The sequence below is a fragment of the Mustela erminea genome, chromosome 3, assembly GCF_009829155.1.
Source record: "Mustela erminea isolate mMusErm1 chromosome 3, mMusErm1.Pri, whole genome shotgun sequence".
NCBI classification, from domain to species: Eukaryota; Metazoa; Chordata; class Mammalia; order Carnivora; family Mustelidae; genus Mustela; species Mustela erminea.
In genome coordinates, this window is record NC_045616.1 from 163,824,583 (window position 1) to 163,847,821 (window position 23,239).

Consider the following 23,239-nt stretch of genomic DNA (forward strand, 5'->3'; position numbering starts at 1 on the left):
GCTGCGCGCCGGCGCGGCGGGGGCGAGGGCGACTTCCGGGCGGGGCGACTTCCGGCCGCGGCGCCTGCTTCCGGCGCGGCGCGGCGACCTCGGCCGGGCGAGGCGGGCGGCGAGCCAGGGCCGCGGGGGCGGCGGCCACGCTCCGGCCCGGCCCGCGGCTGCCCTCGGCCCCGCGCCCCGGCCCCGGCCTCGCGCCGCCATGGGCAAGAAGCACAAGAAGCACAAGACCGAGTGGCGCTCGTCCTACGAGGGTGAGGCGGCGGGCGCGCTTTGTGACGCGGGCGCGCGGGCGGGCGTTCGCGGCGGGCGGGGGGCCCGGGGGAGGGTCCGGGGCTCGCGGGGGGCGGGGGAGGGTCCGGGCTCGCGGGGGGCGGGGGAGGGGGAGGGTCCCGGGCTCGCGGGGGGCGGGGTGGCCCCGGGCACCAGGGTCCCGAGGTCCGCGGCTGGGGCCCCAGGCGGGGGTGCAGGGCTCCGCGGCGTCCGCTGGGTCTTGTGTCCGGAAGGAAGGAGCCGAGCAGCTCCGCGGCTTGTCGGGTCTCGGAGGGTTCCGTCGTGGCCTCTCTGCGCGCCCGCTGCCCGCGCGCCCCTGCTGCCGCGCGCTCATGGGGGGGACGCCTGCGCCTGCTGCGGGGTGCGCCCAGCCGGCAGCTTAGGGACCGGGCATCGGGCTCCTGGTCGCGGTCCCGCTTTGGTCCTTCCCGCTGCTTTCCTCTACGCCTCCCTGAGGCCGTCGCCGCGTGGAGCGGGAGAGCACTTAGCCATGCCGGGCTGTCCTCCCGACGTCTCTCCTGGACGGTTCTGCCCTCGCCCTGCCTGCCGCCTGAGGCCGGGCAGTCCCTCCACCTCCCGGGACCTGGGCGTTGTCCTGGTCACACCTGCGCGGGGGGCCGGCCCTGTCGCCCGGCTCCAGGGAGGTAGCGGGTGGCCGTGCGCAGCCGGAGCACGCAGGGTCGTCTCTGTCTGCAGATTACACAGACAAGCCCCTGGAGAAGCCCCTGAAGCTGGTCCTCAAGGTCGGAGGAAGCGAAGTGACCGAGCTCTCGGGGTCTGGGCACGACTCCAGTTACTACGACGACAGGTCCGACCACGAGCGCGAGCGGCACCGAGAGAAGAAGAAGAAGAAGAAGAAGAAAGCGGAGAAGGAGAAGCACCTCGATGACGAGGAGAGAAGGAAGAGAAAGGTGGGGGGTCGTGGGCGCGCGCTGGCCCCAGGCCCCGGAGGGCAGGCGGCGAGCGCTGCGGGCGCGGGACGCAGACCCGGAGGTCCTGTGCTGTGTTTCCCGTTCTCTGGGCGTCTCTGGCCTGAGCCCTGGGGGTGGCGCTGAAGGGGGCGCCTGCGGTGAGAAGTGCGCCTCGCGGTCACGGGAGCCGCGTCTGCAGCTGCTGGTGTCGCTCTCGCCCCGACCCTGCCTCGCAGGAAGAGAAGAAGCGGAAGCGGGAGAAGGAGCACGGGGACACGGAGGGCGAGGCCGAGGACTTCGATCCCGGGAAGAAGGTGGAGGTGGAGCCGCCCCCTGACAGGCCGGTGCGCGCCTGCCGGACCCAGGCCGGTGAGTGTGGCGCTGGGGGGCTTTCCCGAGCCTCCGCTTACAGCCTCCGCTTACCTCCGTACCACGGGGCTGGCGCTGGCCTGCGGCCTCGGCCTCTCGGGAGGAGCAGGGGGAGGAGGGGACGCTGGGTCTTCAGCGTGAAGCGCAGCGGGGCCGAGTCCTCACTGTTCGAGCTCCTGGAGCAGGGCCTGGCCGGCTCCCGCTCCTCTTTAAAGTCCCGCGCTCAGTGTGGAGGGGGGGGACGCTGGCGCTCCCGGGGGCTGTCAGAAGTCGCGAGGGCTGCGGCAGCTCCTCCAAAGGAAGGGGTCCGAGATGCTTGGGACCCTCTGGTCCGTGCGGTCGCTTCTCTGGGGTCTTGCACAGTCAGGAGGTGCTGATGGGAGGTCGTTTCTTTCCTTGACTTGGGGTTGACTAGCTAGGATTCGGGAGGGGGTGTGTGCTGCATCATTGTGGGGGCTGCTGTGTTCTGGCAGGCCCCGTGCCCTGTGCGGGTCGTTGCCGTGGTGGACTCAGGGCCTCGAGGCATGGTGGGGCACAGAGAAGGTCAGGTGTGAAACCATTCGCTGGATGAACACATCTGCGGACAGTCACCGGCCCCCGTGAGCTTAGTCTGAGCGACCCCTCGTTTGAGCTCACGTGCAGTGCTTCCCTCCCGCATGTCTGAACGTCTCTCCTGGTCACTGTCGCATTCGAGGACCCACTTGAGGTCTGCACTTCTGGACTTCAGGCCTGGGACCAGCCGTCTCCCCACGGAGCCCTGGTTCCTTTGAGCACCCTGGCTGTCAGGGGCTGGGGGCTGGGTGTGGCCCTCGGTGGGTGGCAGGCAGAAGGATCCCACATGTAGCCCCAGCCGAGAGAACAAAACCTACGCAGACAGTGGGGTTCACCCGGCGGGCGCTGTGGCACGGTGAGCAGCTGCGCTCCCGGGAACCCCAGGGCCGTGTGTGCTGCTGTGCCTGGTTCACAGGTGAGCAGCTAGCGTGACCAGAGCGTTAGGACTCTCCAGAGGATAACGGGTGAAGCTCCACCTGTGTCCCAAGCCTTAGTGCTCGTCTTTGTGCTGTGTCTGGAATGTGCCAGGCCTGGCGGTGACCTGGACGGTCCTGGCCGATGAGCGGTCTTCCGCTGTTGTCGTGCTGAGGGTGCTGGTGCTCCGACGGGTTTCTGGGACGGATGCTGACAAGGAGGTCCTTTCCCACCCCGCTGGGCTTCCTGGGACCGGGCCTGGGTCTGGTCGATGCTTGTTCCCAGTTCTTGTTGGAACTTGAAGCACCGTGAGACGGGGAGCCGCTGGAGACACACCGTGGGGGGAGCTCTCCAGTGACGTGACGCCGCAGTCTCCCGACTCGTCTCTCTCTATTTTTGGGTCGCCAGCCGAGCACGAGAGCACGCCTATCCAGCAGCTGCTGGAGCATTTCCTCCGCCAGCTCCAGAGGTAAAGCGTCGCTCGAGGGCGTCTTCCCCTGAGCTGTGCTGCTGCCCCTGCGGCTGTGAAGCGGACACTCGCCCCGTGTTGGGGGGCGGCGGGCAGGCACGCGTGGGAGGTGTGCAGGGAGAGCCCCCGCGGCCGGTCAGCGCGGGCGGGTCAAGGCTGCCACGATACAGGTGTCCTGGCTGCAGGCAGGAAGGCGGCTGGGGAGTTGTCAGTTCTCCAAAATCCCGCAGCTCTAGAGCAGGTAGATTTTGCTTTTTATCTTTAAGACAGCAGATTAAAACTCGGAGAGACGTGTGACGTTTCTGCCGTGCGGGGTTTTGTATCTTCTGGAAATCGAGATGTATGGTTTTCCCAATTTACGTAGTAAAGCTGTTTTTGTTTTCAGGAAAGATCCTCATGGATTTTTTGCTTTTCCTGTCACGGATGCAATTGCTCCTGGTTACTCCATGATAATAAAACACCCCATGGATTTCGGCACGATGAAGGACAAGATTGTAGCCAACGAATACAAGTCGGTCACAGAATTTAAGGTAAACAGTCTCCGTTCCTGAAACGGCTGCTCTGAGGCTGTGTGCGCCGACACCCAGTGAACACTCTGTCCGCCTTAGCTGCTCTCCAGTTGGAGGTTCTGCGGGCACTGGCGCATTTGGGCTGAGGTCACCCACGCAGCACGGGGGGAATGGGCTGGCTGAAATGTCCTCTGTATGTTTTCCAGAAGCCCGACCGTATGTGGCCACGGGAACTTGGCGGGTCAGGCTGGAGTGTGTCGATTTGGTCTGGTTCGGAGTGAGCCAAAAACACAGTTTTCCTAATTTTGAGTTTTATTTTGCAGCAGTTGGGAGTTGAATTTGTTTTTGAACAATAAATTCTTGCAGAAGCTGAGTATGTAGTTCTTTTTTTTTTTTTTTTTTTTTTTTTAAAGATTTTATTTATTTATTTGACAGAGAGAAATCACAAGTAGATTGAGAGGCAGGCAGAGAGAGAGAGAGAGGGAAGCAGGCTCCCTGCTGAGCAGAGAGCCCGACGTGGGACTCGATCCCAGGACCCTGAGATCATGACCTGAGCCGAAGGCAGCGGCTTAGCCCACTGAGCCACCCAGGCGCCCTGTAGTTCTTAAATCTGTTCTTGCTACCACCTCTGCCGTGGAAACGCATCTTGGCTCTGAAACGCGGAGGGGTGGTTAACGTGAGCGCTGGACAGCTTTGGCAATCGTCATTTAGGAAAGGGCCTCAGGTTTCCGAGTTTTGGTTCAGTTTGAAAGGCTTGGCTCTTTACGTTCACGTCCTGGTGTCGTGACAGGGTTTGGCGAGCTGTGGCAGCAGCCCACACATAAGGGTGGTGCACGGGGTGGGGTTTCCTCCAGCGCTGCCCCCAAGGCAGATGGCTCACGGCAGCCCACAAGCCCTGCACTTTACTAACTCGGGTCCCAGTTGGGTCTGCTGCCCAGTGGCCGTCCTGGATGTGAGCAGCGTCCCCTCCCTCCTCCGCGTCCTCACGCTGGTACCTCGGGGCCAGTGAAGGACGCGGGCTTCATGGCCTCAGGCCCAGCCCTGGAGCCCTTGGCATGGGGCTGGTGGTAGGGCTCGGGAGGTGCCAGGAAAGTTCGCCCTGTGTCGCCTGGCCCGACGGCTGACTCCTCTGTGACAGGCGTATGCCGAAGGTAGTTTGGTGACAAAACACTGAAGTTCCCCGGCTTCACTTCTAGTGTCAGGTATTTAGTAAGAGTCCCCTTGTTGGGGCGGAAGTGTTTGCTCGGGCGCCTCTGGAGCAGTTCCTGGAGGCAAGATGCTGGACTCCGCGCAGAACTCCCAGAGATGGAGGACACGACTGTGCTCGGGTCTCAGCTCGTCCCTTGGCCTTAACTGGAAGAACGTGGCTGTGCATTGGCGTTCCCGTTTGCATCCGAGTTCCTCCCGGCGTGGGAGAGCGGGGGCCGCCCTGTCTTCACAGCCCGTGTGTGTCCCGCTCGGGAGGATGCGGGGCTTGGCTGGCTCGTCACAGTCTGCGGGGAAACACCCGTGAACAATCACGAACGTTTTTGAAGGTGTAGAAACCGTTTCGTAAACTGAAGAGCCTAATCTAGTTTCCCGCTCATTTTTAGCCTCTTTTTTTAAAAGATTTTATTTATTCACTTGAGAGACAGAATCACAAGCAGGCAGAGAGTCAGGCAGAGAGAGAGGGCGAAGCGGACTCCCGCTGAGCAGAGCCCGATGCGGGACTCGATCCCAGGACTCTAGGATCATGACCTGAGCTGAAGGCAGAGGCTTAACCCCTGAGCCCCCCAGGTGCCCTGCCCTCACTTTTAGCCTCTTGACAGGAATCCAGTTTATGTCTTGGTGGCATTTCACATTGGATGGTTACAATTTTTTTTCCCTTTTCAGGCAGATTTTAAGCTGATGTGTGATAATGCCATGACCTACAACAGACCAGACACCGTGTACTACAAGTTAGCCAAGAAGATCCTTCACGCGGGCTTTAAGATGATGAGCAAAGTAAGAAGCCCTTGGCGGCGAGGAACCGCAGAAACGAGCGCTCTCCTCTGTGTTTCTGTGCCTGAACAGAACCTCACCCCCAGTGGATGACCCCCGTCCGTCCCTGGCCGCGGTGGGGCCCCTCTGCTCTAGCGTAGACGTCCCAGGCCATCCTTCCCTCCAGGCACTCCCCCTCTCCTCCTGCTCACTATCCAGCTGAAAGCTCTCCTGTAGGGTTGGTGGAAAGTTCTGGATATGTCCATCTGAGCCTGGGCATCTTGTCGCACTGGATTGCAGCGGCCCATGATTTGTTTCACGTGGCTGCCCACTGAATCCAGACGGGACTTTGGCCGTCCGGCGTGGCTTCCCAGATCTGTCCCACCAGCCAGGTTGCATGCGTCACCCGTCTAGGACCAGTACCTTGTGCCTGATGAGCCTATAGGTGAGGTGTGGCCCCTGTGCCCTCAGGCCTGTGCCCTTGGCCAGCCTCAGGCGCTCCCGGCCAGTCGGCTGCACCTGTGTTGTGACCCCCCCCCCCCACGGTAGCGCGGCGGAGTCAGCTGTCAGGCCAGGTGAGGCTGCGGGCCCCCTACCCCACCCATTGTCATAGCGCCCTGGCCGGCAGGCAGAGCTAAAGCCCTGCCGCTCTGTCCTTTCTGATTCCAGGAGCGGCTGCTAGCTTTGAAGCGCAGCATGTCGTTTATGCAGGACATGGATTTTTCTCAGCAGGCAGCTCTTCTGGGCAGCGAAGACACAGCCGTCGAGGAGCCTGTTCCCGAAGTGGCACCCGTACAAGTAGAAACTGCCAGGAAATCCAAAAGGCCGAGTAGAGAAGTCATCAGGTAAAGAGAAGTGTGTCTGCGTGGCGCGTGGGACACATGCCTCGGGACGGCAGGCGAGGGGCAGCCCGTGCCGGAGCCCATGGCCTTGGAGCAGTGGGTGCAGCCCCTGGGGGAGCGCACACTCCCCTGGGGCCTGGGGCCAGCTCTCGCCTCAGGTGTTCCCAGGTGGTCGGTAGGCAGCCTGGACCAGCTTGGACTTGTCCTGCAGGAGAGTCACTGTCAGGCTGGTGGACATCACATGCCGGAGGCAGGTGGCCCTGCCGCCCCACATGGTCTCTGTCCTAGGTGTGTCACCGGAGCCTGTCTGGCCACAGCTCTTCCCACGTGCATGTCATTTGTGAATAACTGTTGGCCCTTCACTCCCAAGAGGCTCCCTCCCGTGCAGGATGCATGCTGGTGGCCTGGCCTGGCCATCCCTGGCTTGGGACTTAGCTGTGCTGCATTGCGCAGGCTGAGTGTGTGGCATTGGAGCTGCTTTCTCATCGTACGCCCCAGCCCTCTGTTCCTGCAGCTGTACACCCAGGCCAGAGAGAGGGCCGCCTTGTAGGCTCAGGGTCCCCAGGCAGGGTTTGCTCCCACAGCACCATAGACGGGGTCTATCCATTTGCTTCTAGAATCTTTCACAGGAGAGGCCACTCTCTCGTGTGCTATACCCAGCAACTCTTGACTGCAGTACAGAACTCCCTCACGTGGGTCTCGTGGCCACGTGCTGGAGGCTTGGGATGTCCCTGGGGCCTCACGGCCTATGTCCCTCGCTCACACTGGGTGTGGGTGCTCTGCCCTCCACACAGTTCTGCCCCTTTTCTGACGGTGCCTCAAGTGACACTGTAGGTCTGCGAGCTTCCGGGCAGGTAGTAAGACTCCCATCAAGTGGCTCTTAGAGTGACTGCAGGTGAGGACCATCTCCTGACCATTTGGATTCGTCTTGCTCTTAGCAGACGCGCCTGGTGTGCCGAAAGGATGGGGTTAAGGTGTGCTTCGTGCCGCCAGCCCCTGGTGGCCTTGAGGCTGAGGGACTGGCCCCAGGGAGGTGGGAGCAGTGCGTACCCCTGCCTCCTGGTGACTCGTGTGCTGTTCCTGCCCCGTAGCTGCATGTTCGAGCCGGAAGGAAATGCCTGCAGCCTGACCGACAGCACAGCAGAGGAGCACGTGCTGGCCTTGGTGGAGCACGCGGCCGACGAGGCTCGGGACAGGATCAGCCGGCTTCTCCCAGGGGGCAAGGTAGCGCCGGGAGGGCCGGGTGGGGCTGCATCCTGCTGATGCGCTGGGCATTGCAGGGTCGTGTTGGTTCTTGTCCCTGGCTTCATCTCCTCTGGGCAGGGGGCCTCCGGGGGCACCTCGAAGGCGGGACCCTCTCAGAAGCCGTGTTACGCGTGTGGACACCCATGGACGGCTTCACCCTTTGGAGGGATGATCGCCGCTGGTGGAGCCTGTGCCCGCCAGGCTTCTGCCCTGCAGCAGGACCTCCTCCTGGTGTGCCCCCGTCTCCACATCGCTGCAGTGCCCAGGGGTTCCGTGTGCCCCAGGTGTGGGCCGTGGGAGCCATCCCGGCAGCTGCTGGGCTCAGGGCAAGGTCCCAGCGTCCTCTGCGTGCCCTCTGCTGCAGGAACAGACCCGCATGTCCAGTAGAGACAGCCAGGGTGCTGCGTGAAGTTTCATACTGGGTAGTTGTGATACCAAGGCCAGAGGGGATGTTAATCCTGGTGCCTCTTGCTCGGGCTGGCACGTCCAGTCTTAACGCGTATCATACGTGGAAACCTTTAGGTGTGCGTCCTTTTTCCCATGCAAAGTTTTTAAAACGCACGTTGAGTGGTACACCAAGAGCTCGGATCGCTGACGCTGCATAAGACCTGTTGAGGTCAGCTTTCCTGTACTGCCTTTCTGGTGCGGAGGTTGGCATTCCGTGTGTAGCTCATGGTGGTGTGCTGCTGGGCCCGCCGGTCTGCACCCCTGTAGTGCCCAGCCCTAGGGTCTTCAGGGAGCCCTGGGCACCAGGTGGGGCCCTCTGTGGCGTCAGGAAGACCCCGTGCTGATCTGTGTGTACTGGCCGGAAGCGTGTGTCCACACGCACACCGCCAGTGCCCCGGCACTGCGTCCACCTCGCTCTTCTCCCTTTCACTGTCGGAATGGCGCAGCGGGAAGCCTGGCCAGTTACCTGGTCTGTGGCGTCGGACCCCTGTTCCGCCTCCCCTGCCCGCCCAGCCCTGCACTCGCGCCGGCCCAAAGGCTGCCCTCCCCTCGTGCCCCACACGGACACGCAGGGGCCCCTCTTCCTGCACCTCCCCGGGAGCCTGCAGGGGAGGAGTGCTTTGGCTTGGTGCATGGTCTTGAAGTGGAACTGAGCCCCTCGTGGTTTAGAGAGAGCCTCCAGGCTCTGCCTGGACACGGCCCTTGGCGACCCGGGTGACCAGGGTCTCGTTCCCGCTCCTCTGGTTCTGGTTGTGGTGTCCCGTAAAGTGCTTGTCTCTGGGTCCTGCCTCCGGTTGCAGAGGCGCCTTTAGAAGGGTCCCAGGGAGCCCGAGTTCATCCTGCACACGGGTCGAGTCTGACAGGACGTCCGGGAGGGAGGAGATGGGCCTCCGGAGCCTCTACCGCGGAGGCCAGAACCTTCGCGGCCTTTGGGCATCCCCCACATTGGGTCGGGCCGGGGGGCTTTCATTTGGTTGGCGTTTCCGTGGCGGCTGCTGGGGCGGCGTTGAGCTGCGCTTTCTTGCAGATGGGCTACCTGAGGAAGAATGGGGACGGCGGCCTGCTCTACAGCGTGGTCAACACGGCCGAGCCGGACGCTGACGGTGCGTGGGTCCCTGCAGGGCTGGGCGGCTCGGAGCCATGCGCTCCTCTTGGTCTCTGCACCGCTGGGGCTTTTAGAGCCTCGTGGCCGGTCTGAGCGTCTTCCCGGCAGAGCGTGGCCCCGGTAGTGACGCGAGAGAACGGGCCCCGTCTGGTTTCATGCTTCTGTTCATGTCCCTTGACGCGACCTGTGCGCGATGGATGGACAGCAGGCCATCGTCCATGGGGGCAGATGTCCTGGTCGGAGCTCTTCTGCCCGACGGTCCCCGGCGTGAGGGAGCTCTAGAGAAATAGCCCATTTGGTAATCGTGTCAAGGCAGACCTCGAAGGAGACACAGACGGACCCGTTCAGCTGCGTGTTCCCAGCAGCGCTGGCACACTCCTGCCTCTCAGAAAAGTGCCTCGAAGGCTTGTGCTTTGAAGAAGAGCCAAGCTCACTTTGCACGGGGATACATTCGTTCACACACAAAGGACAGCGAAATATGCTCCGTTGTTCCAGCCTCCCGGGTGTGGGACCTCTCCCCCGACCTGGGGCTCCTGGCAGCGTTCTTTCGTGCAGCGCTGGGGAGGCCGGTTCACTCAGCCTTCTCCGACGGATGCCCCGTGTGCCCGCTGGCCATCTGCTGCCTCCGGTGGCACGAGTGCCATTATTCTGTAAGAGGACAGGCGGGCCGGTCACTCCTAGCTTAGAGAGAGGAAGTGAAGGTTTGAGACTTGTAGTGGCTTCTGTAATTTGGATTTTAGCGGCTCTCGTGGAGAGTCCCCGTGCTCCCTGTCACGTGCCCTTGTGTGGCACTTCGGGGGCTGGGAGCCGCCCGATCACAGCCTGATCCCCTTTGCAGAGGAGGAGACCCACCCTGTGGACCTGAGCTCGCTCTCCAGCAAGCTGCTCCCCGGCTTCACCACGCTGGGCTTCAAAGACGAGAGAAGGGGCAAAGGTGAGTGCGGTGGGCAGGTGGGGGCGGGGTGTGCGTCCGGAGTCCTCCCCCGAGACCCTCCCCCTCCGCGGTGCTTCGGGCCGGCTCTGAAGGAGCGGCGAAGTGCAGCTCACCGCAGGGAGGGAGAGGAAGCGAGCGAGGCTGCCGTGCGGGCGCCGGGTAGGGGCACGCGGGGCGCGTAGGCAGGGCGGTGGGCATGGGGTGGGCACAGTTGGGGAGGGGTGCGGCACTGGCATGCATGCGCCTGCTTCTGTCTGCCAGATGGTCGGGGCCATTTGCTGGTTGGGGTGTGTCGGGGCAAGCAGCCGTTCTGTTCCCAGGGGACAGCTGGCCGCGTCCAGGATGTTTCCTGGTCATGCTGTGGTCCTCCTGGCCCTGAGTGGGGAGAGGCCGGGAGTGCTCCCCACAGCACCGTTCTGGAGCCCTGACTTCACGTGGGGGTGCCAGCGATGCCTCCCTCAGGGCACGCGGACCTTCTGACTCTCTTGACATGCCCTTGGTGGGCGCCGACGTCCTTCTGCAGGCTCCGTCCCCAGCACTGTCTGTGGTGGCACGGGTGCCTGGTGCCCACGCCCCTGCAGAACGCAGACGGCTTCCTGTGCTGTGAAGTGAGGGTGTGGCAGGGCTTGGCAGCCACGCACAGGAGGCAGCACGGACGGCAGGGCGGGGGGGTGCACAGCCTTGGGGCGCCTCTCGTGCTGGGGGCATCTCACGTCCTGTGCTCTCCCTCTTGTGCTCTCAGTGACGTTTTTGTCCAGTGCCACCACCGCACTGTCGACGCACAATTCCGTATTCGGCGACTTGAAATCGGATGAAACCGAGCTGCTTTACTCTGCCTACGGAGATGAGACAGGCGTGCAGTGTGCGCTGAGGTGAGCAGGGCTGGGCGGCGGGGGCGGCGCCCCAGTGCCAGGCGGGCGGTCTCTCTGCGCGTGGGGGGGGTCACGGCCGCCAGCAGCAGGTCTGAGCAGCCGAGCTCTCCGAGCGGTCTCCCACACTCCTCGGGGGCGTGCAGGCTGACCCTGAAGCTCAGGAGGTGGCCGGCACCGGAAGCTGGTGACGACGGAGGCTTGGCGTAGAGGAGGGCCGTGTGACCTGTGTGCGCGTCACGTGGACGTCGTGACTTTGTTACGATGCAGCTTTGTGCTGCGCGGGTCTGCCTGGGCCACTGGAACAAAGCCCCGTGGGCCTGATGGCTGGAGGGCCGGGCACTGCCGTGCGGTGGCCCTGGGTGCTGGCGGTCTGAGAGCCAAGCGCGGACAGGCTGGGTTCTCCTACAGCCTGTCCTTGGTGTGTGGACGCCGTGGTTTCCTGAGTCCTCATGTGACCATCCTTCTGGGTGAGTCTGTCCTGCTGTCTGCTTCCTTTAAAGACACCAGTCAGGATGGGTCAGGGCTCTCCTTGAAGACCTCACTCTGACTTACCACCTCCTCAAGGCGCTGGGTCCGGACACAGTCACGTTCTGAGGTTCTGGGGCTGGAGTCCAGCGTAAGGAGAATGGGCCACAGTCGGCCCCTCACAGTGGTTGAGACGTGCTTTTCAGACCGGAGACACGGGACTGTGTCCGTAGGCTCGTTCTCGTGTGTACTGGCGGCTGTGCGTGCCCGCGAGAAGTGGGTTACGCTTACAGAATTTTCGTGATTGTCCAGGAGGAAAGTAAAGTTCTGCCGACCTCTAAGAAATGGACTTTTTCCATGTTAGATTTTTGTTTGATCTGAAACAGAATACGGAATCTATTTTAAAAAATCGTTGGTCCTCACGATAGGGAGTGCCTGACCAGGTTTTCGTGAGATCAGAGTAGGAGCGGAAAACGCAGGAGGGCATGTGTTGTCGTCGCAGACAGTGTCCTGAGTGGCGGTCCTTTCCTTCATGCCACCGCCCTGTCACAGCCCTCCGGGGACGACAGCCACCTTCCGTTTGGGTGGCACAGGGTGCCCAGACCGTGGTGGCCTTCTCCGGCGCCTGCTCCTGGAACACGTCTGGACTCTGGGTGCCAGATGGCGACAGTCACAGTCATGTGCACAGTGCAGGGAGGCGGGCAGACCACGCTAACCCTGCTGGCATCCCCACGTCACCTCCCCGTGTGCGCCGTCCCCGGGCACGTGCAGACCGCGCCGGCGGGTTCCAGCTGCACCCTGCCCCCCTGCACAGCTCGGCTTGGTGGTTCCTTCTCAAACGCTGCTGGTGGAGACTCGGGCGGCGTGACGCTCAGGCAGCGGGGAGCCCTGCAGAGCCTTTGCCCAGGCTTGGATGCTAGGACTTCGGCTTTCGTTCTCTGCCTCCTTTTGAAACATTTTGGTCTTATTTACTTATTTTCTTGAGCATTCACGTGACCAGAACATCGAAACGAGCTCCAGGCTGTACGAGCAGGGTCCTGCTCCCACGCTTGTTCTGCTTCCCCGCTGTGAGCACCTCTCCTCAGTCGACTTAGGTTTTTAAATCCAAACAGAAAAAGAGGTAAAGTTAGGCTCCTTCCACGGAAGTAGCACAAGACACCCGGCTGGCCCTGGAGCGGCTCTGAGTGGTGCGAGTCCGCTTCCGCGCGGGGCCTTTCCGCTCGGTACCCTGGGGCGGCACGTGAGCCGCGCTCTCTCTCGTCGTCCTGCCCTCGCGGCCCTTGGCTCCGTTGTGGGCGTGCGGGCGCGGTGCGCAGGAGGCGGGAGTCTGTGCCGCCCGTGTCCGCGTCCGCAGTCGGCTGCTCCGGGTGACCCGGGGCTCGGGAGTTCCCACGCGGAGTTCAGCTGTGGGGCCCACGCCCCATGTCCCGCGCGGTTAAGGGTCCGCCGGATGCGTGGACACGGTTGTTCGCTGTGTTCAGAAATCTTCTTTTGAGGTGTTTTTAACCTTTTTGGGTCATGGGCCACTTTATAGGTCTGATGAAGACTCCCGACCCCTCCCCGAAACTGTGTCCAGGAGGTGTGCTGCTCCCGGTCAGGCCCGCCCGTGGGGCCTCGGCTGAGGGGCGGGCCCTGGGCCCAGGACCACCGACGCCCGTGAGCGGAGCGGGAGGCGGCAGCGCGGGGCGACCGTGTGACGGTGTCCTCTCCCGGCCCTTCCAGCCTGCAGGAGTTCGTGAAGGACGCTGGGAGCTACAGCAGGAAACTGGTGGACGACCTGCTGGACCAGATCACGGGCGGGGACCACTCGCGGCTGCTCTTCCAGCTGAGGCAGGTGGGTGCGCCGCGCCGGCCCCCGTGCTGGGCCGCACGCGCCCTCGGTGCTCGCCCTGGGCGCCGCCGCCGTCCCAGGAGCCCGTCCCACGGACGCCGTCCTGCCCTTGCTCATTCTTCCCTCTCGTGGCTTTTCTGCAAGCACCTAACTTCCCTTCAGAAAAGCTTGAAAACAAGAGAAGTTGTCTCTGTGGAGCACAGGTTCGCTGTTCCTGGCGGCCGGGAGAACGTGGGGTTCGTCCGATTTTCTCCGTCGGCGGGCGCGCTCCTTCGTTCCCAAGAACCTTCCTGCGTGGCGCGTCTTCTGCTCCGGACTCGGCGGACGGTGCCTTCGCGCGGCTGCTTTTTGTCCGGAAAACGTTTTTACTTTTCCTGTGTCTTTGGAGCCCGTCTGCCCTGGGTCTGGCATCACAGGGGCGTCTTCCCGGCCGCTTGAGAAGGTGCCTGAGCGCAGTCTCTGAAGTGTCTGTGGCCTTTTCGTCTGCTTTCCGCTTGTCCCCCGTCCTCTGGGCCCGTCGGGGGTCGGCAGATGGGGGCCCGTGAGCTACGCATGTTCTTCTACTTTCCTTAAAGGCTGTAAGCAAAGAAAAGAGGGCTGTGCTACCGGCCTTCCGTGGCCCGCGAGGCCCCGCATGTTTGCTCTTCGGGCCTCTGGGGGATGTGGACGGAGCCCCGTCGTGGATACTTCTTGACTGGGGCCCGTGTAGCGCCGCGCGGCTGCTCATGGCTTGTGCCGTTCCGTGCACTGCGCCCACCGGCTGCCCCGCTTCTCGCCCCCGTCTGCGTGGGGTTTCCGTCAGATCGGGAGACGTGTGTCCGTTGCTTCCTCCAGCGCCGTTTCTGCCCACAGCCCTGTCTGTCGTCTGTGCAGGACGCCGCACAGGTGCCAGCGGTCCGGACCTGTTCACGTCTGGAACGCTTTGTTCCTTGTCACTCTTGTCCCTCCTGTGGAGTCAGGTTCTGGAGCCGTGGCCCCAGTCACGTGATGTGGTAAGGGCCACGTCCACATCTGCTGCTGCCCCGGAACCTCTCACCTGGGGCTGCGTTTGTCTTCGCTCTGCCTGGGACTTCTCGCATCCGCGCCGGGCTCCGGGCGCCTGATCTCCTCTTGGTCTTCGGACCGATTTCTAATGCTTCCCACGGCGGCCTCGCGAGTGCTCTGCTCTCCCCTGTCCCTTCTGCTGTGTTCACCGGCAGCCGATTTCCCTCTGCTTGCAGGCGGCGTTTGGGTCCCGGTGCCACACTGTCGCACGTGCGGTGTGGGCTGTGCCGACCCAGCAGCCGGCAGCCACGCGCGGCTGGTGTGAGCCTTACTGCGGCTCGTCGGGACTCGGGCGTGCTGGGAACGCGAGCTGCGAGCAGAGCTGTAGCGGCCGCTGCAGGAGATGAACTGCGAAAGTACTTCTTCGGTTTCTTCGGGTCGGACGTTAAAGCAGAAACGTTTTTAGTCCGAGATACATTACTGTTACTTGTGCGCGGATGTTAATTTTCGTTGGCTGCGGAAAGTTAAACTTCGGCCTGGGATCACGTCCCATGGCCGCTGGGCAAGGCTGGTGCTGGCTTTGTCATGGTCCGTTAAAGACCGTCGCTGCTCGTTTTGGCAGAGTCCTTGTAAGTCGCCTCGCCTCCTGGGGTTGGTTTTTAAGCTTTATCGGGGCGGGTTTAGGTGGCCTTGAAGTTGGGTGAGTTTGGCCCTTATGCTAAGGAATGGCGGTCCCCCGGCTTCAGTGAGGGCTTTGCTCTGGCGGGTGGAGTTGGGCCGTGTGTCCCCATGCGTGCCTGGCCCCACAGGGTCCCGTCTGCCTGTGCACGGGTTAGGGTCAGTTGGGTTTATCCCCCCGGATTTGTGGAGCTCCTGCTAGGAGCGGTGTCCCCCCCCACCCCAGACTCGGCCCCGCCGGCTGGTGAACGCTCCCTCTTCACCGCGGTTTGGCTACAGTGCTCGGGGGCTGTCCTGCACTGCGGTCTGGAAGCCGGTCCTGGGGTGGCCCTGGGCACGGTGTCTGAGCTGTCTCTGTGCTGCTTGGCGCGGGACACTCCGATGGTGGCAATACTCACTGGCCGGCTTAAGTTCAGAAATAGTGCAGGGCCAGTGGGTGTCCACAGCACCGGCACGAAGCAGAGGTCTCGGATGCGGAAGTCCGCCCGCCGAACGCTTGCGGAGCCGGCGCACGCAGCCAGGCTGTTTAGGGGATGCTCCTGCCAGGTTGTGGGACAGGGAGGTTGGGCTTCTGCTTGCCACACGGGGTCACATGTGGCTGGGTGTCCCTACAGATTGTGGTCCCATGGTGGTGGCCCCAGGTGACGTTGCGTCCCGCTTGGGCTGTGGTCACGCAGTTGTGTTCCAGCGTCAAGCCTCTCGGTGTTGTGCACCTGAGGAGAAGGGTGAGCGGCCCCGTAGCCCGGCCGCCGGAGGTGGTACTGCTCAGACTGCCAGGCCTGCCGTGTCTCCCTGTTGCCCCAGAGACACAGGGTACGGTGTTGGAAGCTGTCCGGCACCACAGGAGCAGGCGGGGTGCGCTCTCACTTGCTCTCCGTCCGTGCAGGGGACGCCCGGGGTCCTCAGCCCAGCGGGGGTGTCAGCGGGGGCTGTGTGCATCGGCCCCCCACGGCACACATTGGCTGCCTCGCTCCGTCTCTGCTCCTCGGACGCGGGCGCCGCCCAGCTCTGGTTCACGGCACGGCGGGAGCATCACAGGGACGTCCCCAGCAGCAGCGCATAAACTGTTTGTGTGTACGCGGCAGGAATTGTTCTTTATAAAATGTTTTGGAAAAACTGACTTTTGACCTGTTTTGATTTACAGAGGCGGAATGTTCCGGCAAAGCCTCCAGACGAAGTGAAGGTGGGTTGTGCCGCGTGTGGGTGAGAACCCAAGTGTGTCTCTGGGCAGCGGTCACATTCAGCCCCTGACCTGGCTGCTGGTGTCCGGCCGCCGCCAGGCTCTGTGTCGGTGCCCAGAGTCGTCACTGTAACGCCTCCTGGTGGAGGAGTTAGTGTCAGAGCACAGAGAGCGGCTCTTGCGGAAGGAGAAAGCCGCGGATTAGCCGGCCGCCTGGACAAGACAGCCCAGCAGAAGGGGGCTCACACCGGCCCAGACGGTCTGACGGGAGAGGGCTCATAGGCCTGCTAACCCCTTCCTTGCTCAGCAGCAGGAGCCGCAGCTTCCAACTTCCCCGTGTCCCTGTGAGGCTCCGGGTGCAGGTGGACACCTGTCCCTGCTGTCCAGGCTGGTGGGGACCCCGTGTGAGCTTTCAGGTTCTGGGGAGCGGAGGAGGAGTGGGGGCAGGGGAAACGGGCCTGCACGAGCCAGGCCCGCAGACGTCCGCCTCTGCCGTGATGCGGGCTTCCCGCGCTATAACCGTGTGGTGAAGAAGCTGTCCCCCGGGCTGCGGCGGTAACTTCAGCAGGGACAGGATCCGCCACCAGGGTCAGAGTGTGACCTGGCAGACGCCAAAGTCCTTGGGGTCTTAGGTGGTCTGTCTCCCTTAAAATACCAGAGTTGGTCCCTCTGCATCCATTTTAAAAGCAGCTGCATGGTGGCGGTCATGTCTGTATCCTGAGCAGCAGACGGGCACGGACAGTCTGCGCGTGCTGGGGAGTAGGTCTCGGGCAGCATGCGCTGTTTCTGCGATGGTGCAGAGCAGGGGCTCGACACGGGACAGGGTCGGGAGGGCCTGGGGCAGCTGCAGGAGGACAAAGGACATGCTGGCTGGGCGGCCACCGTGCCATCAGGTGTGGTCCCAAGAAGTAGCGTGGGCGCCTCCCTGTCGTAGGGGCCTGCCGCATGGTCCCTCGGCGGCACCCAGTCCTGAACTCACCCCCAGTGGTCGTGGGCTGCGGTGTGGACTGGACAGCGTGGTCTGGCTGGCCTCCTGGCATGGACACGGCTGAGCAGGCCTGTCCAACCCTCGGCTGCAGACACGGGCACTCCAGGCGCTCTTGCAGACTCCGTGGCTGGTGTTAACTCCCGCTCGGTGACGTTTCTTCTCTTCTGCTTGGTCTCCACCTGTCTCCCGCAGGCTGGGGACTCGCTGGGTGACGGCGGCTCCGTCCTGGACTTCATGTCGATGAAGTCCTACTCGGACGCCTCTCTGGACATCTCCGCGCTCGGCTCCCTGGGTACGTTGCGTTGGGCGTGCTCACGTCGTCGGGCGGGCGGAAGCGCACCCTGTGTTCTTGTCCCTGGTGCTACCCTGGTCTGCAGCGCGGTCCCCGGGGGCACGGGGCTGATGTCCTTGCTTCCAGGAGACTGGGTGCTGTCCTCGGGACGCCCCGGCTCCCCCCAGACCAGAGCTCAGCCGTCAGCACAGTGTTGGCTCGCACGCCTTGGAGTGTGCTGGGTCTCGTCTGACAGCCCGTCTGCAGCGTGGAGCCATCGGACCCTGTCCGTGCTTTGCTTGAGTGTTCTTAAGGTGGTCCCGAGCCACATTCAGTGCGGGGGGACGTAGTCTCCCCACTGGGCCACAGCTTCTGCAGACTTAGCCCGCGGATTGTTGCAGACGTGTGTGAACTCCCTGGCCAGGTTGTGCCCCACCATCAACACACAGGTCCGTCTCGGCCTGGACCTAGGAGCTCGCAGGCAGCCCATCTTCACCTCAGCCTGCCACAGCCCGGTCCCCGCTGGCTCTGGCCTGTGCCCTGTCCTGGCCTCGAGCACACACTGTCCTGCTCCCTGCTTGTTTACACCGGTGGGACGACAGCTCTGTGAAACAGCTCTCTGGATTCTTGTCCACTCCGGCCGTCTTGCCCTGTCCCCCGAGCTTCCTTGTGTTCAACATCTTTGCACATGTTGTCTCTCCTGCGCGTGCAGGGCAGTGAGGGAGAGACCGGGCTGGCGTGCGGCGCTGGCCGGGCTGCTGGGTGCCTGACGTCCATTCGCGCTGTTTGCACAGGGAAGGTCAAGAAGGAGCTGGATGCTGACGACGGCCACCTGAACTTGGACGAGACCGCGAAGCTTCTGCAGGACCTGCACGAGGCACAGGCAGAGCGCGGGGGCTCCCGGCCCCCCTCCAACCTCAGCTCGCTGTCCAACACCTCCCCCTCCGACAGGGACCAGCACCACCTGGGTAAGGCGTCCCCAGGCCCCAGCATCTGGCGGCACCTGGGAAAGGGCCGGCCGCCGGCAATCCTGGCACTTCAGAGCTGACACAGGCTGCATGTCCAGCCCCCAGGATCTGTGGGCCCTGCTCCCTCTCCAGGATGCCCCCTGCCCCCTGGGGTTCTGAAATAACCTCTCCCTCGTCAGGTAGCTGCATGGGGGTCACTCTGTTAGGCGCTGCGGGTCTTAGCCATAAGATGCTGGCTGTCCCTGTGTCCGGAGCTGCCCCAGCTGGCCACATCCCAAGGCCCCTGGGGCAGAACGAGGCCCCAGATGCTGACAGGCACGTTGAGTTCAAGTTGGGGATGTTTGTTTCTTCCTGCTGTTCCCGTTTTTAGTCCTAAAATGGGGTGTTGAGAAGTGTTTTGTTCTTCTAGGACCCTGATTTGGGGAGAGCAGGTGACCTTCCCTGGCCTGGGGCTTTCTTTCTTCCATGGGTGACAGGGTGGTTGGTGCATGGACCCTGCGGGATTTCGGCCCCTCCAGGAAGGGGACCAGGTGTTGCTCCCTGACATTTTGAATTTGCTCAGTGAGCAGCCTGTGCTACGGTTCCAGTTTTCTGATTTGGGCACTGACTGCAGAGCACCTCTTGAGCGTTTAGGAGGTGCTTATCAGCTACAGACGTAGCTGACAGGCTGGGGAGGTGAAGGGGTGGCCCAGGCCCTGGGAGGCGGCGGCTCGGGTTGCCCGCAGTAGCAGGGACACGTTTTCAGCCGCGTCTGAGGCGTGGTGTGCGTGCGGACCCTCGTGTGAGCGCCCTGTCTTCCCCACACTTGCAGGAAGTCCTTCTCGCCTCAGTGTCGGGGAGCAGCCGGAGGTGACCCACGACCCGTACGAATTCCTTCAGTCTCCAGAAGCTGCGGCTTCCGCGAAGAGCTAGCCTTGTAGATAGTCTTCCGTTTCTGTAAATTTTTTTATTTGCACGTAACTGAGTTTTTGTCTTGAGACAGAGACTTTGATTTTGTCCCTTTTGGTGTGTGTGGGGTCCTCTGCGGTATCATGTCGGCCGCGCACGGACCCAGTGTGTCTGCAGCGCCCTGAGAGTCCTGAACAGTGGAGATCACACTGTGCGGCCAGGTGGGGCCGAGCCCGTGTGTGTCCAAGCTTTGAGCTGTCAGCCCGCCCATGGGGCACCTTTCTGCCCCAGCACCCTTCCCAGAAGCCCCTTGGGAAGCAGACGTGCCTGTGGCAGGGTTCCTGCATCTTCTCTGCCCTGCCCCCCGCACCGCTGCGTCTCCGGAGGTGGTCACGGAGGGCAGCGCCCTCCTGGCCCGAGACAGGCCCCCGCGCTGCTGGTTCCTGTGCTGGGCAAGGCCTGCCTTCTGCTGGAAGGCCACACGGCCACGGGCTGTGTCCGAAGACCTTTCATTCCGGTTGTGTTTACTGGATGCGTGTTTACATTTGCAGAACACAGAGAACTCAATAAAGGACCGAGGGTTTGCGTGTAATTGCCGGTAGCGCCCTGAGTATCGTCTCTGGGTGGCCGTGTAGCGAAGCCTTTGCCACAGGAGTTCGACTGTGTCCGTTGGGGATGCTGACGTCCCCCCTTCCTCTGTGTCTGGCCCGGGCCTGCCCCCGCAACGTCTGACCTCACCCACCCCACAGTACTTTTGCTCGTGTCCCTTTTTTGAAAACCAGACTGGGGGCTCTGTTCCGTCCTGGGGGAGAGGGTGTGTGTGTGCCTGAGACGTGTCCCGGCCCACGGGCACCGCTGCCTGCCGGGTGAGCAGGGCCCCTCATGGCCGTCGGTGGGAGCGAGCCCAGCGTCGCTCAGGCGAGGTGTCAGGCAGCAGCCGTGGCAGAGTGCTGGCCAAGGAGCGAGGGGGGACGGAGCCTACACCCCGGCAGGCTGCAGGCCTGCCCTCAGCGCCCCGGCTGCCAGGACGTCAGGAGTGGGGATCTCTCTTCCCCACCGTGGTGTGGACTCCCAAGGTGAGGTTGTGGGCAGGATGTGGCCCCGATTTCTGGGGCTGGACTTGCCCTGCTGAGCCCCTGCCTCTCCGTGACCCCCCGCTGCGGTTCCCGACCATGCCTCTGACGTGGACGTGGCACCTATTTGCGGGACCTGCTGAGACAGGAGGAGGCCCAGAGCCCCAGACCCACCCGAAGGGAGTGCTCTCCGCCTTGAGGGCCTCAGCAGCTGTGCCCGCAGCCGGAGATGCCGCTGCCTCTTGCCCGTAGGCCGGAGCCGCAGACGGGCAGTTGGGCCTGGGAGGCTGGGGACACCTGGACCCTGGGCGCGGCCTCCGGAGAGCCAGGGGCTGCCGCTCAGAAGACACGAGCCCACGGGAGGCAGGACCAGGGCGGTGTCTCAGGACAGGAGGGCCCTCTGGACAAGGATCTCAGGAAACCTCACGTGACGTAAAATTAGCCACTGGCTGCCTTCAAGTGCACATCTGAGTGGTTTGGTGCCCTCGCAGTGTTGTGCAGCCGAGGCCTCTGTTAACTGGGGAGTATTTCTGTCTGCCCGAAAGCAAAGCCTCTCCCCGAGAGCAGCCCCCAGTAAACGCTGCACTTCTGTTTCCCGTGAACTTCCTGCCCGGAACCCCTCGTGGTGGGCTCTCCCACCCCGTGGCCGCCTCCCCGCAGCACAGCGCTTTTGAAGTTCTTACACGCGAGTGTGTCTTCTTGGGCCCAGGGGCCTCTGCCCTTTCCACGGACCCCGCCGGGGCTCAGGCTGCCGCTGGCTACGTCAGAGCCACAGAAGTCCTGGGGCTTGGGTCCTGTCACTGAGCTCTCTGCTCCGGGAAGCCGGCGGGATCCCAGTCAGAACCACGGATGCGCTGGGAGGTCAGAATACTGAGCCGATGCCAAGGGTAGCAGGAGTGTCCCCAAGAGCCACACTGGCCAGGCGTTGGCCACAGATCGCATGGCAGGACCCCGGCGCCTCACCCACACCGTTGCCGCGCTGGGGAGAGGCGGTCTGCGGGAACGGCGCCGGGTGCTGGGGCTGGTCCTGCTCTTTCTCCGCCGAAAGCTACACTCGAAGCAAGACCAGCGACAGGGAGAGGTCACGCACGTGTCGGGTGTGTTCGTGCGCGGGTCCTCCTGCGAGTGTGCACGTTCACGTCGGGACGTGTGTGCGTGTGTCAGCACGTGTGTGCGCGTCTGTGCGGGCCTGTGCGCGCCCACCTGTCCGGCTCTGCCTTGCTCACAGGCTTGGCCTTCCAGGAGGTGGCGTCTCCGGCGTGTGCGCGTGGGATCACGGGCTTTGGGAGGCCCCCGTGGCACGCGTGTCCTGTCTGACTTTCTGGACACACCATTGTGCGTGGGCAGATCCTGGTTGCCCCGGGCAGGGGGCTGTGGCTCTGTTGGCTCTGGTTTTGTCTTCTCAGAGTCTTTGTGGTGAACAGGTCTGGCGTTGGCAGGTTCTGAAGTCATTTTCACGGAGCAGAGAGGTCTCTGAGGGAAGGTCGTTTCTCAGAGATGTGAGTGGCTGCGGTGGTCACGGCCCTGGGTCGACCGGGAGGCCCCCGCTGCCTATAATCTCGGGGTGCCCTGGGCTAGCACCTCCCGGCCCCGCCCCGCAGCGGCCTGGTTCAGGGTCTGCTGAGCTGGGGGGCACACAGGCCCCCACCACGGGTCAGCCTGTACACAGGGGTGTCTGGAGAAGCGAGTTCTGGGCGGGAGGCAGAGAGGTCACTCTCCGAGGTGGAAGACCATACCCGCGGCGGCTTGAGCAGCGCACCAGGAGCAGGACCCGCGGCCTCGTTGCCGACACATTTCCCACTGCTGGCGACCCGGCCTCTGGCCCCCTCACTCTGCAGGGCCCCCGTGTCAGGCCCCATCTCCTTTGGTGCTCCTGTGCTCAGACAAGGCCGCCAGGACCAGCGTCCCTGTCACCCCCAGTGGAGGCTTTGCTTCTTGAGATCTCCTGGGACGTGTTGGGCTGGAGGAGCAGGTGGGCAGACCCAGACCAGAAGTAGCCTCGGCGCCAGCGTCGTGGCCCAGCTCCCTGCCCCGCAGAGAGGCCCACAGACTCCCTGGGAGGGCTCTCCTGGCTGCGTGTTGCGTCGCCAAGCTTCCCTCCAAACCGGCCCCCAGCTCTCTCGGGCCTGGCCCGGCTGCCTCATGGGAGGCACAGCCCTGGCCGCCGCAAGTGTCACACACAGTGCGCGTGGGAGGCGGCTCAGCCCATCTGGCTGGGTGGCTTCCCCAGGGAGGCGTGTGATTCTGGGGACGGGAGGCTCTGCTGCTCCCCCAACCAAGGAGGGTTTCGGGATCTGAGAAGGCCACGTCGGGGTCCTTGGACCCAAATGGGCCTGGAGATCTCCTGCGCTGGACCGTTGAGACCCTGAGGGAGAGGCAGGGAAGGGGGCGCTGAGCCATCCTCGGGAGAGACCCCCTCGGGCACCCTGTCCACGTGCCCTTCACCCCCTCGTCGCCTCCCACTCTGCTCCGGCCACTGAGGGGCAGACTCCGGATGCTGCCATCCCTCCCGACCTGGACGGAGCGTGCCAGCCTGTCGCCGGAGCAGGTAGGCCGACAGGTCGGGTGTCGGGACGACCTGTGAGGTCGACGGCCCGGCTGCTAAAGCAGGAGGGTGGGGGGCCAGGAGCCTTCCGATGGCTACCGAGGGCCTGCCGTGGGTGGCAGTGTTGTCAAGAGCTTAGCTGTGTAGACGGACTCCTGGCTGGTGGCCTGGCCTGTCGGGGGCCCCCGTGCCTTCTCTGCACCCCCTCCCCCCAGCAGGCAGCGGGGCTCTAGCTTTATGAGGCACCTTCGTGGGTTCCGTTGCTGCCGTGGCAACCAGGGGTGCTCACGAGGGTCTGAGCCAGGAGAGGGGCCCGTGCTTTTCTGTGCGGCGTGGGCCAGTGGTCGAGGTGGGCAGCAGAGCAGGTTCTGGCCCCCGGGGAGGTAGGTGCCTCCTGCTTGTGCTGTGACCAGGGAACCTGCAGGCATAACCTCGGCGCATCCCAAGTGGGAGAGCGAAACAATGACTGG

At 63.4% G+C, this 23,239-nt stretch overlaps 2 protein-coding genes across 9 annotated transcripts in view; both read left to right on the forward strand.

Annotated features, from left to right (window-relative positions):
• The first annotated feature begins 80 nt into the window (after positions 1-80).
• Positions 81-19,743, forward strand: BRD9 (bromodomain containing 9). 7 transcript variants are annotated; one of them, XM_032337857.1, is made up of 17 exons: positions 81-251; positions 967-1,181; positions 1,418-1,550; positions 2,925-2,985; positions 3,371-3,515; positions 5,367-5,477; positions 6,123-6,298; positions 7,387-7,519; positions 7,619-7,771; positions 9,015-9,090; positions 9,931-10,026; positions 10,769-10,898; positions 13,086-13,197; positions 16,001-16,039; positions 17,217-17,316; positions 18,090-18,263; positions 19,075-19,743. In XM_032337857.1, exons 1-17 carry the CDS (start codon positions 200-202, stop codon positions 19,173-19,175), a joined length of 2,007 nt encoding a protein of 668 aa, XP_032193748.1. In that variant the 5' UTR covers positions 81-199; the 3' UTR covers positions 19,176-19,743. The 7 variants fall into 7 exon arrangements, with proteins under 7 accessions (XP_032193748.1, XP_032193749.1, XP_032193751.1 ...); XM_032337858.1 differs by having other exon boundaries at positions 6,183-6,298; XM_032337860.1 differs by having other exon boundaries at positions 6,186-6,298.
• Positions 19,744-19,828: 85 nt separating this feature from the next.
• The window catches only part of LOC116587134 (probable palmitoyltransferase ZDHHC11), a 57,295-nt gene continuing 53,884 nt past the window's right edge, over positions 19,829-23,239 (forward strand). Inside the window, exon 1 of one of the 2 annotated variants that reach the window (XR_004284346.1) lies at positions 19,829-21,321. The gene's annotated coding sequence lies outside the window, so the exon portion shown is untranslated. Of the gene's footprint in view, positions 21,322-23,074; positions 23,153-23,239 lie in introns of those variants that run through there. The other variant, XM_032337865.1, reaches the window with a different exon arrangement.

Coding starts and splice junctions, on each gene's coding strand:
- BRD9 (XM_032337857.1), top strand. CDS start 200: ATGGGCAAGAAGCACAAGAAGCACAAGACCGAGTGGCGCTCGTCCTAC. Junction 3,516..5,366: donor AGTCGGTCACAGAATTTAAG/GTAAACAGTCTC, acceptor TTCCCTTTTCAG/GCAGATTTTAAGCTGATGTG. Junction 10,027..10,768: donor AGACGAGAGAAGGGGCAAAG/GTGAGTGCGGTG, acceptor TTGTGCTCTCAG/TGACGTTTTTGTCCAGTGCC.